This window comes from Ovis canadensis, chromosome 2 (genome assembly GCF_042477335.2).
Source record: "Ovis canadensis isolate MfBH-ARS-UI-01 breed Bighorn chromosome 2, ARS-UI_OviCan_v2, whole genome shotgun sequence".
NCBI classification, from domain to species: Eukaryota; Metazoa; Chordata; class Mammalia; order Artiodactyla; family Bovidae; genus Ovis; species Ovis canadensis.
In genome coordinates this window covers 43,401,832-43,417,548 of record NC_091246.1, presented here as the reverse complement: position 1 = coordinate 43,417,548, position 15,717 = coordinate 43,401,832, and the positions used below count along the sequence as shown (strand labels likewise).

At 54.4% G+C, this 15,717-nt stretch overlaps 1 protein-coding gene across 2 annotated transcripts; it reads right to left on the bottom strand.

Moving 5' to 3' along the window:
- Positions 1–786: 786 nt before the first annotated feature.
- On the bottom strand, positions 787–6,466 carry EGR3 (early growth response 3). 2 transcript variants are annotated; one of them, XM_069575974.1, is made up of 3 exons: positions 5,777–6,011; positions 5,322–5,374; positions 787–4,474 (listed from the first exon to the last, which is right to left on the bottom strand). In XM_069575974.1, exons 2-3 carry the CDS (start codon positions 5,359–5,361, stop codon positions 3,465–3,467), a joined length of 1,050 nt encoding a protein of 349 aa, XP_069432075.1. In that variant the 5' UTR covers positions 5,362–5,374; positions 5,777–6,011; the 3' UTR covers positions 787–3,464. The 2 variants fall into 2 exon arrangements, with proteins under 2 accessions (XP_069432075.1, XP_069432074.1); XM_069575973.1 differs by lacking the exon at positions 5,322–5,374 and having other exon boundaries at positions 5,777–6,466.
- Between the last annotated feature and the right edge of the window lie 9,251 nt (positions 6,467–15,717).

The following is a 15,717-nucleotide window of genomic DNA, read 5'->3' as shown; positions in this document are numbered from 1 at the left end:
CTCCAAATTCTAGGGTTCTTTCTCTTCTAAGCATTGGATCCTTGGGTAGTTCATAAAAACTAGGACTCCCTTTTCCAGGTCGCTATGAATAGTGGGACCTGGAGAAGCCTGTCCAAGTAGGACTGCGTTGTAGAGCCTTTAAACCCAATTTTTCCCAATTATCTGATCACAAGAAGAGCTCTCCCTCTCTCTAGTGATCTTGCCAACCCTGAAGAACCCCCCTCAAATCTCTATCTGCTTTTCAGTAGCTTTAAAAACTCCAACTAGAGCATGACTGAATGTGGCTGCAGAGACACTCACCCCCCAACCCTGGGTCCTGCTCTGGTGCTCACTGTAACCACCAGAGAAGTAGATCCTAAACCAGGAGCTCCCTTCCCTTCTACCCTCAAATAACCATTGGAAACCAGAGAGAAAGAGTCCAGCCCAGAGTCCCATGAGCTTATCTAATCTGTTCGTCTAATCTCTCTGGCAGTTTGAGGCTCTCAGAAGGGTGGAGGAGAAACCTTAGAACCACAGTGGAATTCGCTGAGAACCACAATAAACACTCAACATGGACCTGGAAACACCAGAACCCCATACAAAATTCTGACCACCTTCTAATAACGCCAGACTCCACCTTTCCACGGTAAAGGGTCTCAGAGAAAGAACCACAAAAACCAGGCACAAGCACCACCTATCAAACCAACTACCAGCCAAAAACAAAACAAGACAAAAAAAAAAAACAGGCCAAACCAAAACTTTATGCCATGAAAACAAGAAATAAAATAAGGAGATTTATAGGCCGGCTGATTGTCAGCAAACACAATATATTTACTGTATTAGCATTTGCTCACAGTGCAAATGGTACAACATGACACCATTTCAATATTTCAGTTTTTAAAAATGCTGTTTTCATTAACTATATTATATTGGCATAACAATGTGACAAAGGAGCAAATGAAATGTTGGTGAAGAATTTCACCTTTTCACAATATCAAGCATATTTTTTTAACCTTAGTATAAGGTACTATAAATCCAAGAAATAAAAACATCCACAAAATATATTACATCTGGTTTGTCTTTTTCTAAGTACTCAACTTTATACAAAAGTCTTTCAAAAAATATCATTCCCCATAGGTTTTCCTGTTTAAAACCTGATTTTTTTTTCTCTCAGTTCACATAAGTTAGAGTGCATTTTCTCTTTTTTTCTCTTAAAACATGCAGACATATAAAAAATCTGGATAGCACAACCTTTTGGCAACAAAGTCATTTTTCTCTTAGTTTAGCTTAAATGTCTGAGAACAGTTTTATTAAAACAAAGGAAAACTCAGAATTATCATGCAGTGACATGCATAGATCAGAAGGAGCAAGGAAAAAATATTAAAGGGTATCTGATTCCTCCTTCCAGCTTTGAAGTGACCAAAATTTTTGTTTTGTTTTTTTAAATAATCATCACATTATAAAAAGTATTCAGCAAAATACTGTCTCTGCAAAGAAAGATTTTACCCTTCAGCTGAAAAAATATGGGCCCTCCTGACAAACTTCATCCACTTCTCTCTCCTTCTACAAAAAATCCAAGTACCTGGAAATCCACAATCCTCTTGCTCTATGATTTCCCCCTCCCCTTTCACTAGATTCCTTTTAGTATTATTTATCCACCACCAAAAAAACCGGTGCTTTTTTCTTTAAAAAAAAAAAAAAAGTGGGAAACGCATAAAGTGACTTTAAAAACAGACATTCTGTAAACTCCAGACCTGTCTTCCTTCTCTCTGGGCAGCTTACTGACCCCAGGAGAAATAACGCTAACAGGGAACAGTACATTCAGGCAAGACTGCACTGGAAGCTGTGTCTCAGGCCAGCTTCCCTACTACTCCACATCCAAATAGTTCCCCCTGTGCGGAGGAGGCTGGGGAGGAGGGGGTGCCTGAGAAGAGGTGAGGTAGGGCAGGGAGAAGGTGAGACTGGGGTATGGAGAGATGTGCCTCATTCATCAACATGGATTAATGCAGACATCCCCATAACTTGAGGAAAATTGGGACACAGATGTGTGTCTATGTGTTTCTATGGATGCATATATACATACTCACATACACATACACACATGGGCAGATACAGTCTCATTGGTTCCATTTTTTCATAAAAAATAAATCGTTTAAAGCTGTATATGCCTATAAGTTCTCTTTATTCCGGTGCACTGCACTGGATTGCCAAGTACCTTAGAGATTTAATTTTGCTAGAAATACATACTGTGTGCAGGTTATATATATGTGTGTGTGTGTATATATATATGTGGGTGTGAACACACACACCTATTTATACACATACATACACACACACATGCCATTTACCTAAATTTGAATTCTACCTGTTGTATGGATGATGACAAAGGAGGGGAAAAAGGCTGCATTCCAATCAATGGCGGGAAGAGAAATGGGTACGTGAGAGAGAAAACAAAAAGATGGTGAAATGGGGTGGCTGGTTGAGGCCTGCCTTTTTGGAAAAAAGATTTGGAAAAAGATGGGAAAAGGCTTAGAGGGGAAAGGAAGGGGAAGGCAGAGGGCAAACTCAGATTTTTAAAAGTGGGGCTGAGGAACACATTTCTAAGAAGGCAGGTTCAAGGATGGCTGCTCCTTCTCCCCGCAAATCAAACTGCCCTGAGGCCTTGAGAGGGAAGCGCTCAGAAAAGGAGGGATTCTGAGGGGCCAAACCCTAAGCGGCGGTAGCAGCACCGCGGCGGCGGCATCCGAGGCATTTCTGTAAGAAACATTATTTCTGAGCAGATGGAAGACCGTCTCGTCCCGCCACGCGCAGGCCCCCAGGCTGGGACGTTTCCCTAGTGGCCCGGGGACCCGAAGTGGGGAAGAGTTTGGGGTGGACACAGCCCAGTTCAGCTCAAGAGTCTCACACACACTCGTGCGCGCGCGCGCACACACACAGAAACACACACACGCACACATAACACATACACACACGCGAGCACGCACACTCGCGCGCATCCCCGCACGCAGGCGCGCGTGCGTGCGGCGGGCAGCAAGCTCTGCGCTTTGGTGCGCTCCTTACCCCCTCCCCCTCTCGGGTCTTCGAGGGGGAATCGAGGGACACGTGGGGGGAACCGTGAGGTGCTTGGGTCCGGCGAGGCTTGGGCGGACCCCGCCTTCAGTCCCCGGCAGGTCCTTGGCCCGGCCCGGCGGCCCCTGGATCAAGACGATCCGAACTGAACAAAGCGGGCTAGACGCCACCTTTCCGCCCCCACGCCTTGGCTAAGGGGTGGGCAGCGAGGGGAAGGCGCCTCTTGCCCTGGCCCCCGACCGTCGGCCGATGTGAAAGGGTGGAGACGGGGACAGCGAAGGGAAACAAGGGGCCTTACGTCCATGGAGAGGCCAGGGCGCGGCCCCTGCGCCTCCGTAGCTAGCTTTTCGGCTGCGCATTCAGGCGAGCAGCCGGGAGACACTGAAGGGGAAAAGTGGGATCTGGGGGCCCGAGCCTCAGGCGCAGGTGGTGACCACAGGGGCCAGGGACACCGGGGCCGCCGAGGACGCAGAAGGCGCACCCCCCTTATCCGCTTTCTTCTCTTTTTGCTTGAGGTGGATCTTGGCGTGGCGCTTGCGTTCGTCGCTGCGCGCAAACTTGCGCCCGCAGAACTCGCAGGCAAAGGGTTTCTCGCCCGTATGCGTGCGGATGTGAGTGGTAAGGTGGTCGCTGCGGCTGAAGCTCCGCATGCAGATCCTGCACTGGAAGGGCTTGTGGCCCGTGTGGATGCGCAGATGCCGGGTCAGCTCGTCCGAGCGGCTGAAGCGGCGGTCGCAGCCCTCCGCCGGGCACGCGTGTGGCCGCTCGTGGAGAGGGGTCTTGCTAGGTCGGTTGGGGTACTTGCGAGGCCGTATGGGCTTGAGCGTGAGCGGCGGCTGGGGCAGGCTGCCAAAGCCCGGGTGGATCTGCTTGTCTTTGAATGCCTTGATGGTCTCCAGCGGGGTGATAGGGGGCGGGTTGACCCGGATGGGGTCCATGCCCTGGAAGGGCTTGTGCTCCGGCATGGAGCCCATGTCGTTGGGGTGGTGGTATAGATTGTAGTCGGGAATCATGGGGAAGAGGTTGCTGTCCAAGGCCGGTTTGGCCGATTGGTAATCCTGGGGGGAATAGGCGAGCCCGGGGTTGCCCTGGGGGTCGTGGAAAGACACAGGCTCCGAGTAGAGATCACTGCAGTTAGAGTAAGGGGGCAGCGCCGGATACATGGCCTCTACGTCCCCCTGCGGCGGCTGCACCATGCTGGCCGTGGAGGTCTGCGTGCTGAGTGCCCCAGAGGCCGGGGGCACCCCCAAAATGCCGGCGCTCATGAGGCTAATGATGTTGTCCTGGCACCAGTTGGAAGGGGAGTCGAAGGCGAACTTTCCCAGGTAGGTCACGGTCTTGTTGCCGGGGGCTGGCTGGAAGGAGCCCGAATATGAGAGTTCCGGGTTGGGCTTCTCGTTGGTCAGACCGATGTCCATCACATTCTCTGCGGAGAGCGGGGGAGAGAGGGGAGGGGTGAGTGAAGCCGAGTCGGCTCCCGGGCCGGGGCGCCCAGGTCCTTGCCCAGGTGTGGAGGGTGCGGCCGCGTGGAGTGCGCAGAGGATGGGATAAGAGGAAAGAAAGCTGCGCCCAGCGCAAAGCGGGCGGTGCCGCGCTCCCGGGCGCAACCTGGATACAGCAAAATACTACGGATCGGGGTGTGGAGTGGCTGCTGCACACACACCGCACACGCCGTACACACACACTCCCGTACCACACACACACACACACACACACACACACAGGCGCGAGAGCGAGAAGCATTGTTGTTATTCCCGAGGTGGGGCGGGCAGGTAGCTGCAGCTACAGGTAGTTTCAGACCCGGAGCGCGCCGGGCTCTCGCTCTCCAGCGCACACAACTCGGCCCTCTTCCCCTAGCCCTGTCCGCGCCGGACCCCGCGCCTTTCCTGCCCCGACGAAGCCCCCTGTGCGCACCGCGCGCGGGTAGCTGACCCGGAGCGCTCTGTCGCTTTGTCCTCGGCGCGTAGAGGGGTGCTGCCCGCAAAGGGAGCTCTCCCGCCGCCTCCCCCAGCCCCAGCCTCCTCCGGGCCTGAAGGAGCTTTCGGCTCCTGCTGGAGGGGGAAAGCCCAGCCTCAGCTTAGCGAGAGTGGAGGGCGGCGGAAAACCGGCCGGCGTCTCCATGGCGGGAGTGGCCGCTCTTCCCAAGCTCCTCGGTCCGGGGATCGCCCCCCGTGGCAGCCCCCAGGCGGGTGGATCCCCACCTTCTCCCCTCCCCGCCGTCCCCACACCCCCACGGCTTTGCTGAACGCCCTGGAAAGGCAGCGTCGCAGTACCTCTCCCACCGCGGGGACTCCACGCCGCACATGGCTCCATCCCGGGTGGGAGGCTGAGGGAGTAAGGGGGGAGAGCGCGGGTGAAAAGGGACGTTGGGCTCCTCCCGGGAAAGGGGGCGACGGCACTACGCCTTGCGCGCAGCCCGGCGATCGCGCCCCCTAAGTGGAGAACCCCAGAGCCGCTCGCACCTACCTCCCTTCGGTCGGCGGCTGCCCCCACCCGGAAGAATCGAAGCCTCTACCGTGGCGTCGCCAACCGAGCCTTCCCGATCGGGGAGGGCGGGAGGAGTGGGTGGGAAAAGCAACTCGCCCCCCGGAAAATTCCCAGCGCGCGGCCACCCCCCCATCTCTCCATCCATCCATCCATCTATCCATCCGTAGCTAGCTCGTTCCCTCCTCCTCTTCCTCTTTCCCTTTCCTTCCTCGCTGCCTCGCCGCCTCCCCGCCGCCCTTACCTGTAGCCATCTGATTGTAATGGGCTACCGAGTCGCTGCTGCCAGAAAAGAGGTTGAGCGCGCTGGGGATCTCCTCGGGGTACAGATTGTCAGGCAGTTGGTTTAGCAAACTGCTCATGGTCACCGGCAGCTTCTCGGCGAGTTTGCCGGTCATAGCACTCCCGAGCTGCCGCCGCCGCCGCCGCCGCTCGCTCCTAACGCAGCTTCCAGGCAAGCGGCATCCGAGAGGCGATCGGTGGTGCAGGGGAAAAGCATGCGAGAGGGAAAGTTCGGGGGGAGGGGGGAGGGAAGAGGGGAAGGGGTGGGCCTGGGGAAGGGATCTTCTCTTTTTTGAGGGGTGGGTGGGGGAGAGGGTAAAGGGTGGGTAATCCTCTTGGATGCCTCAGCTGGCGCCGTGGTAGGAGGCTGGGTCGTGGTGGTGTTGGGGGGGGGGGCGGGGAGGCGTGTGCGCGAGGTGGGTGGGGGCTGGGTTCGGGTGGGGTGGGGAGATCTCGGTCCAAGGGGGTCGCACGCGGCCTCAGTATTGATATCACCAACAGACACGCGCCCGCGGCCCCCCCGCCCCCCGATCCGCCACCGCCACCGCCGCCACTGCCTCTGCCAGCCGCCTCTGCCGCTGCCGCTGCCGCTGCTACCGCCAGCACCAGCCCCGCCGCTTCCTAGCAAGCTCACTGCTGCCCAAAAGCTCCCAGCCAGGGAACTCCACCAGCCTATTTATCTGAGCCCCGGGAAAGCTCCGTGACGTAGCTGCCCATATATGGACAGACAAAGCCCAGCCGAAGGGGCGCGACGTCACAATGGAAGCTCCTCACAATGGAACATTAGAAAGCAGGAAGCGGGCCGCAGCCAACGTGCGGCGCCCGCACCGCTCGCGGATCTTAAAAAAAAAGAGAAATAAAAGAGAAGAAGGAAAGAAAATTCGAGAGGCGAGAGGAAAGAGGGCTGTAACTGAAAGTGAAGCGTAAAGCTCACAGCGCGGGGTCGAAAGAGCGGTAATCTCCTGTGTGTTTATTTGGTGTCGGCACTTGGAGAGAGCGCGCTTATAGGATCGCAGGGCGGGGCGGGGGGCAGTGAGGTGGGGTGGTTTGCAAGTGTCCTCCGACACTCTCCCCACAGCAGGAAGAAAAAGGATTGAAAACACACGGCAGAGGTCCCTTTGCAGCCTGGGAACTTCTGGGGAACCCGGAAGGTGTGCGCTCCGACCCTGACCCCGCACCGCTCCTCTCCTGTCCAGGACTCCTCTTGCCTGGGACTGGGACAAAGTCCCTCTGAGGAGGATTCCAGCGGGCGAGGGGTCTCCGGTCCAGCACCTCGGAACTTTTGTGCCTCCCTCCCTCGGGTTTGCCGCCCACATTCCTGCTGCTCCCTGGGCCCCTGACCCTGAGCTGACACCAGGCTGAGCGTAGTGTTGGGGAGATTGGTAGCTGCAGAGCGGCTGCGCTGGAGGCGAGAACCCCGCACCTCGGGAGGTCGAGGGTGTGCAATTTTGGTGGTGGAATGATGTCGAGGGGATAGGAAACGTGTGTACCAAACCCTCCAAAAATCGCCTAATGGTTCCAAAGCACCCCTTTGACCACGGGATGGCAGGAGGGCCCAGCAGGCCCAGACGCAGTCGCTGTGTAGTGCTTCCTGAGAAGGGCGCGCCACCGAGTTGCCGCAAGAGTCTGCCGAACCCACAGTCTCCGAGCCACCGCGGCGACCTCCCCTGGTCTCTGCCCTCCCCCTGGCTTTCTACAGGGCTGTCCCCGTGGCTGAGTGCCGGGTGCCCTGCAGTCGAGGGCCGCCTGTTAGCCGACCCCGAGCGATGTCACCTCTCGGGGGAGGCAGAGATCCCGGGGGCGGCTGATAGGTTCCCCGAGGCCTGTTCCCGGAGCGCGCGCGGCCGGGCCGCGGGAGAGGGGGAGGAGAGGAGAGGAGCGTGGGGGAACGACCCCAGATCACACCGTCTCGGCGTAGGAGGATTCCCTCCTCGGTGGCCGTGTGGGCGCTGTGGATCCCGCGGTCCCTGGCCCGGGAGCTGGGGTTGGGGGAACGTGCATTTCTCAGGGGGAGTGGGAGTGTTGACAAGGAGGAGGAGAGGATCCCCGGGCCTCACTCCGTAGGAGGGCCACGCGGGCCGGGGACGTGTGGGAGGAACTCCCAAGCTGCTGCTCGTCGTGGGGGTGGATGACAACCTCGCTCTCCTCCCCTCCATTTCACTCGATGGAGAGCTAGGGGTGGGAGGGCCCGGTCTCCCCCGGATCTCCTCTGGTGCTTAGGAAAGGAGGGATTCCCGCCGCCCGCGGGTCCCCTCTCCCCCGCCCCTGCTGCCGCTCCCGCCAGGCTCCCCGCACCTATACCAGGGAGGTTCTGCGCCCCCCGGGCTCTCCTCCGCCCGCGCGGCGCGGGGAGGGAGCGTTCTGCAGCGGTCCCCGGCTCCGGCCGGAATCAGGGCATGCAGAGCCTCCCGCCCCCGGCTCCCTCCCAAGGCGGCGGGGCGGGAGGGTGGGGGGGCGACTGGCCGGCCAGGGGGCGTGGGCGGCAGTGTGAGCCGGGCTGGGCGCGGGAGGGGCCTTGGCGGCTGTAGGGAGGGTCGCAGGGCGGCGGGCCAAGCCGGGAAGAGCCATACAAGGAGCGGATCCGGTGACGCGCCGGCCGCGCCCCTTCTCCTTCTCGATTTGGTTGCAGATTCCGGTCCCCGGATTTGCATATTTTGGCATCCAGTGGAAAAGGAAAGAAGAACGGAACCCGCAGCCTTTAAAGGAACCACACAAGCTGTAGCGTCACCTAGGGAGGCGGTCTGGGGGGCGTGAAAAATTAGCCAGCGGCTCCGGCCTCTGGCCGCGGAGCCTGGCAACTGGGGAGAGACGGCGAGAGGCAGGGAGCAGCGACCCCCGGCGAGCATCGGCCGCTCCAGTTCCGGCCGTGGCCTCTCCGCGGCGCTTTCTGCTGCGCGTGCACCCGGAGGTGGAGAGGGGTTCTGTGAATTCCTGTCCGGGGCCAAGAGACGCCGCGAGGTTCGCGGCCTTCATGCGAGCCGCAGAAACCAGTGGTGCCTGCAGTGCCCATGTTTCCCCGCGCGAGGCACAGCTCAGCCCGCGGGGGTGGCGGGGAGGAAGTGCGAGCGCTCCCGGCCGCCCGGCTCAACTCGGGAGGACCCTACCATGATGCAACCGCCACCCTCGTTGAGACCTGGGAGAGGGAGATTGAGGAGCTGGAAACCCTGGGCCTGTTTGAAAGGCACCCGCATTAGGAAAGGCAGAGGCCGGTGGGAGAATCTGGGATTCTTGAAAGCTTCCGGGGCCCCAAAGACCATAGAGGAGTGTAGCCATTCCAGAGGTGGGCCGCACACACTTTTAGGCCAACGGGACCTGTTGCATACAAGGAGAACAAGTAGAGTTTGCAGGCCTGCTCCAGACCTGCTTGCTTGGTGAGAATGGGTAGGAGTCTTTTTTTGAGCAAAATGCCCGTCCCCTTCTTCCTGCTTGTCTGTGACCTAGAATGGGAGCCTTCAATTAAATAAGTATTCATTAAAACTTTAGTGTGATCTTGGGCAAATTTCTGAATCTCTTTCTGGGTCTCAGTTTTCTTGTCTGTAAATTGGGATAATAATAGTACCTACCCCTTAAGAAGGTGTCCCCTAGTGGCTCACCATAAAGAATCCACCTGTCAATGGAGGAGATGGGGGTTCTGTTCCTTGGGTTGGGAAGATCCCTTTGAGAAGGAAATGGCAACCCACTCCAGTATTCCTGCTCGGGAAATCCCATGGATGAGGAGCCTGGTGGGCTACAGTCCATGGGGTCGCAAAAGAGTCAGGACTTAGCAACTGAACAACAACAACAACAGTCCCTTAGGAAGAACTAAATTAGATAACGTCATAGAACACTTTGGCTAGATCAGTAGCAGCACTCAATAAATGGCAATTATTATTGGTAAACTCTATTTTCCCCCACCCTACCATGTGACAGAAAAGCCCATTCCCCTTGTGTATCTTAAGGGTGAGTGTAGTTGACACAGGGAGTAAAAAGGGCCAGGTAGGAAACCCCATACCCTTCATCACACATATCAGTGTGATCATATATAGGAAGTTTTCATGTGTGAGCTTTACATCATCACAGAGATGGTTAAGGAATGGTCCCTACTCTGTGAGAACCCAGACAAGGATGGAGCCCTTGGTAGCTGGTGATGACATAAAGTAGAATACCAAGCAGTCATTCAGTTGCTCTTTAACACTCTGGAGCATCCTTCTAGACATGTTATAGAGGATGGCTGTGGCTTCAGGATGGGGTGGGGGATCCTGGAAGGATCCATGCTGGGGAAAGCCCACCTCCGCAAGCATGGGTCCTCACTGCCTGAGTGCTGGTCTGATTTCAGCCCACACAGTTGACCCCTGTCAATCTGGATGAAGGTGGCAAACAGAGGCCAGGGATCTATGGTGGGCACGGGCAACCCTGCCTATTAGAGTTGGGGTAGAAGGTATGGAGTGGCCCCTTAGAGACTAACAGCATTCTCCCTTCTGCTTGCTCTGTCTTGAATTCAGCATAGAAAAAAAAAATTCCCTTCCCTCCCATTTTCTCGCCTTTCTGCCTCCTGAACAGGGGCTGAGGGTGATTGTCTCAGTTTATTGGCGGGCTCAGGTGAGTTTGCCAAGGGCCTAATTACCTGAACTGGAAGCCTTGGACTTGTTGGGGAACGAGTAGGCACTGGCTCAGGGCATCTTCACCCTGGAGATGGTGAGAGGCAGGCCCGCGGCTCTGCAGCAGGGCCAAGGCCACCCATTCCTCTCTGCTTACCTCTGGGATTGCTGCTGCTTGTGGGGGCAACGAGTGTGTTTGTCTTGGTGAAAGAGTGGAGGGAGGAGGGACTTGGCCCTACAAATCCATCACAGAAAAAGGCCAGGTTGGAACTCTGTCTTATTCCTTAGTCACCTCTGCCCTAGGAACTTGAGCTCCTTTTTACTAAAGATATCCAGTACTTCTCTGCTGTCTTATAAGAAAGAAGCCTTTATTTGGGGGAGAATGGATACATGTATGTGTATGGCTAATTCCCTTTGCTGTCTACCTGAAACTATTAATATCACAACATTATTGATTGGCTCCACTCCAATATAAAATAAAAAGTTAAAAAAATAAAGAAGCCCCCAATTATTTCAAACTAGGGTGCTGGTGAGTTAATGCCTTACCATTTCAGACAAGATTTGTCTTTTTTATCAGAAAATGCTTAGAAGAGGGTAGTGTGTAACCCAGAGGAAGTTAGCCCATTGTTAAGCATGGTGCCTGGAAAATGATAGGAACTCAGATACGTTGATGGGCTGAGGTCTGACTGTGGGATGTCAGACCCAGTGACAAGGATTTGGAAGCTTGGGGTACAGAGAACAGCTGGCATTCCTCAAGTCACACCATGCACCCATGTAGAGAGCCTACCCTGGTGAGATTGCTCCTGAATGATAACTTCCTCAAGGGCTTCCAATTGCTTTCTGTTTTGGGGCACCCCACAAGAGATGGACTGTTCATCCTTGGAATCAACCTGGACAACCCTCCTTGGCATTTTAGAGGTCATGCAGGAGACCTGGGTTCGATCTCTGGGTCAGGAAGTTCCCCTGGAGTGGCAACCCACTCCAGTCTTCCTGTCTGGAAAATCCCATGGACAGAGAAACCTGGCGGTCTGCAGTCCATAGGGTCACAAAGAGTAGGACACGACTGAGCGACTAACACACACAGCCAGCTCTGAGGTGAGATGGGTTTGGTCTAGAAGCCCATGGAGGGAACTTGACAGTAATGACAATTTGCGGGGGCGGGTGGTCCTGGTTAAGAGTGTTGTGTGGGGATTGCTGGAGGCATCCGGCTCACTGATCTTCTGTACCCACAAAAGATGGTGGCCTGTGGAGATACACCAGCTTCATTCTTCACAACAATTCTGTGAGGAAGCTTTAACAGCTGCCCCTCAATAGTTTTTTTTTTTTTTTTTTTCCCCTTCATGAAAGATTTAAGGAGTTGGAAGAAATCTGAGTAGTTAGTTGGAGGGTACTTGGCCAGGAAATGGCTGAGCTGAGATTTGAACTCAGGGTCTTGTGACTCCAAAGATACTGTTCTTAATTCCAGCCTTTCTGGCTGTCAGGAGAAAGAAAGGAAATGGCAGGTGTGGTAAGAGGAAGTGAGTGCATGCTCAGTCGTGTCCTACTCTTTGCGACCCCATGGACTGTAGTGCACCATGCTCCTCTGTCTAGGGATGATTTTCTCAGCAGGAATACTGGAATGGGTTACCATGCCCTCCTTCAGGGGATCTTTCCGACCCAGGGACCTAATCCACGTCTCCTGCAGCTCCTGCGTTGTGGGTAGGTTCTTTACCACTGAGCCGCTGGGGCAGCCCAGGTAAGAGGAAGGAGAGGTGTAAAACCTATGGAGGAGGCAATGAATAGAAGAAAGCCTACCAGGCCTCCTAGCATCCTCAGGGCCCAGCTGGCAGAGAGGAGAGGAGCCCCTTCCCAGGGGAGAGGAGGGACTCTAGCCCACAGGCAGGTCAGGGAGGAGCAGCGTTTCTGCCAGGGTTCCCAGTAGGCAGAAGAACATCTTTCCCCTTGGAGCTCGGGTCCCACTGCCCTAGGCTGTCACAGAGGTCACAGGCTCCTCACTAAGCCAATTGTATACTTTCTTCTGAAACATCTGCTGTGCCAATTTGAACAAACTCATTATAATTGTGTTGAATAAGGGTGTTTTTGCTTACTCTTCAAGCAATGATGGGGAGAAGCTAGTGACTGAAGGGAGAAAGTCTTGTTACAAAGTTACATTTGCTGGGGGGTAAGGTGGGATATAAAGCCTTCTTGGAGATCCCTCCTCAGACACAAGTCCCAGGCTGTAATTGCTATGGGGGTCCAGAGGTTGAGATTTCGGGCAGGGCTGGTCTAGGGAAGGGAAAGAAGGCTGGTCTTAGATAAAAGGCAAGACATGGAAAAAGTGTACTGTATGGGGACGTGGAAAGAACAGGCCCTGGCCTGGGAATCAGGACTTCTGGTTTCCACTATCAGTTATCTGTGTGACCTTGGGCTGCCCTCTGACTCCTGGGCTTTTGGGAGGGATTGGACTGGCTAACCTACCTCTAAATTCCTCCTAGTAGTGTTGATTCACCAGTTCTGGATTCTATTTTGGAAAGGGCTGGGAGGGGAGTTTGAGGAAGAATGGATACATGTATGTGGATAGCTGAGTCCCTTCACTGTTCCCCCGAAACTATCACAGTATTGTTAATTGGCTATACTCCACCAGAAAACAAAAAGTTTAAATTAAAAAATAAAGGATATCTTCTGTGGCATTAAAAAGAATAAATTCCTCCCAGCAATGTTGTCCTTGAGTTTTGGATTCTATTGCACAAAGTATTGGGAAGAGATGCATGTTCCCAGCCAAGTTTGGGCTTCTAGGACCCTCAGGGAGGAAGAGGGATGGGTCAGGGGGTAAGGGCTTGTAATGGGAACTTGGCTGTCATAGCTCAGGGGTGCATGGAGGGTAAGTGGAGTCATGTGCTTGGGTGGAGGGGTCTGCCATTGCCCCTGGGGGCCACAGTGGGGCAGCCCCCTTCTCAGCTGGGAGGGATGATGTCTCTGCAGTGAAGACTCTTGGGGGATGAGGCTTTTTGGAAAGAGGAACTTTGTCATCTGAAGTGAACCAGAAAAGGTGTGAGTGTGGGGGTGGGGTGGGGGAGGCAGTAGAGGGAGCACACAGGGAGTAAGACAGAAAAGGAGGGAGAGAGAGGTGAGAGCACAGATGAGAACAGGGGCCCCCTACCACTTGCCCACACAGCCAGCCTTCTGTTGGCTGCAGGCTTCAAGCGTGTGACAGGTCAAGCATCTAAAAGCCTGGCAGGTTCCTTTCCTCTCTGCCCTGGAAAGACAACCGTTGGAGGATCGGAGAGCTGTGGTCTCTAGATCTTGGTGTTTCAGATCAGCTCCCAGTCTCAGGACCCTCCTCAGCCTTAAACAAGTGGGCCTTTGGCCTCATCCACCAAGGTGATGAGTTAGGGGCCGACTTTTGGCTTCTTCTTTGTTATTTTATGTTGTCAAAAAAAAAAAAAATTACCCTGGGATGAGGGGAAAAGCAGTTAATGACTCTTTTGGGCCCAGAATTCGAAGTCCTCAGTTAGGTTAGTATCCTCTTTCACCAGAAGGGCCAGGCAGGGCTTCCTAACTTTTGTTATGCCGTAGCTCTCCTAGAAAATGAAATTCTTTACAACCACTGGTGTAAAGAACTGACATTGCCTCTGGCCCATCCCATCACTCTGAGGGCTGACAGTACTAGCCAGCTGGTACTCACAGGAAGTCTGCCTATCAGCCTGACTGATGGCATGAGCTTTTTCTGCTGGGGTTCGGGGCAGATGGGCAAAGGAGAAGGGGCATGATAGATTTCTCTTTCTCTCTGCAGAATTATTTTGGCCTTTTAGAGTTATCTGGCCCCAGATCACCAAGAAAGTTACTGGATAACAAGAGTTGGTATCTGAGCTCCCTGGGGACAGGGACTGAGTCTGATTCCTCTGCCTCCCTAATACTCCCCTGGCTGTTCCCAGCAGGTGCTCCACAGGCAGTTGTTGACCCAGCTCAAGTGTCCACATGGGTGATTCTGAAGCAGGCCGATTTGAGGGACTAGGATCCGCAGTGTGCTTCCTACCTTGTTCTTGCATTTCTACTACTCCAGCGTCCACTACCCCCCCACTATATAGGATGGGGGACCTCTTGTCTACCTTGTTCTTGCATTTTTACCACTCCAGCACACCACCCCATATTATAATACAGGATGGGTTCTATCACTCCAGCACCCACTTCTCCCCACACTATACAGGATGGGGGACCCTTTGTCTACCAAAGTTTATTTCTCACTGGAGTGAAGGGAGAGGCTCCTGTGTCTGGGACTAAATTCTCTCGTTTAGGGAGCACTTCCTGTAGAGGGACTCAGGCTTAAGACTGGGATTTGCCATGTGTCAGGGAGCAGGCAATTTAAAGGGAAGTGAGGGATGAGACTGAGGTAGAAGCGAGGACACACAAGGCACGATCGCTTCTCAGAGGAAGCGCCGGCAAGGAGTTCAGGCAGGGAATGACTTGCAGGAGGACAAGCTCAGAGACGGGAAAGCCTGATGGGGGTGTTGATCAAGACCTTGAGGACTGGGTTGGCTAAGACTTCTAAGTGAGGAGGAGAGGGAAGGGCAGGGGTATTCTGTGTGAAGTGAAAGTGTTAGTCACTCAGTTGTGTCTGACTCTGCGACCCCATGGACTGTGTAGCCCTCCAGGCTCCTCTCTCCATGGAATTTTCCAGGCAGGAATACTGGAGTGGATAGCCATTCCCTTTCTCTAGAGGATCTTCCTGACCCAGGGATCAAACCCAGGTCTCCTGCATTACAGACACATTCTTTTACTGTCTGAGACCCAGGGAAGCCCATTCTGTATAAGGAGCTGTGATTCACCCCTTATTTTCATGTCAATTTTTAAAAAAAAATCTCTGAAACTAGCTAGAGCCCATTAGCACTGTCCTTTCAGAACTTTTCTGTTAGTTTGTGGATGAGTGAGGAATCCTAGAGGAAGGGAAGGAAGACAGCTCTGAGGCAGGATCTGGAGATGCCAGCAGACACTGGAGCATCTACTAGAACATAGGGTCCAGGAAGGCAAAGGCTGGGGTCCAGACCTGCACCGCTGTACCCCCAGCTAGACCCTGGCTTATGGGGGTTCTCCATAATGTGGGTGCTCCATTTGTATCTGTAATATCTGTGGGAGAATGAATGTGCTAGACCCTCTATCATGTCCCGTGTGGGGTGCTATTAGCACGAACAGGAAAGGGGCTAAGTTCAGGTGTGGACTCCAGGAGAGAGGAGGTACTTGAGGAGTCCCAAGGCAACCTGGATCCCAGGTTAGGGGCGGGGTAGGATTCATCAGACATAAACTCAAGTGGTAATAGCTCCGTTAATTGAGTGGTAATGATCCTTGGTAT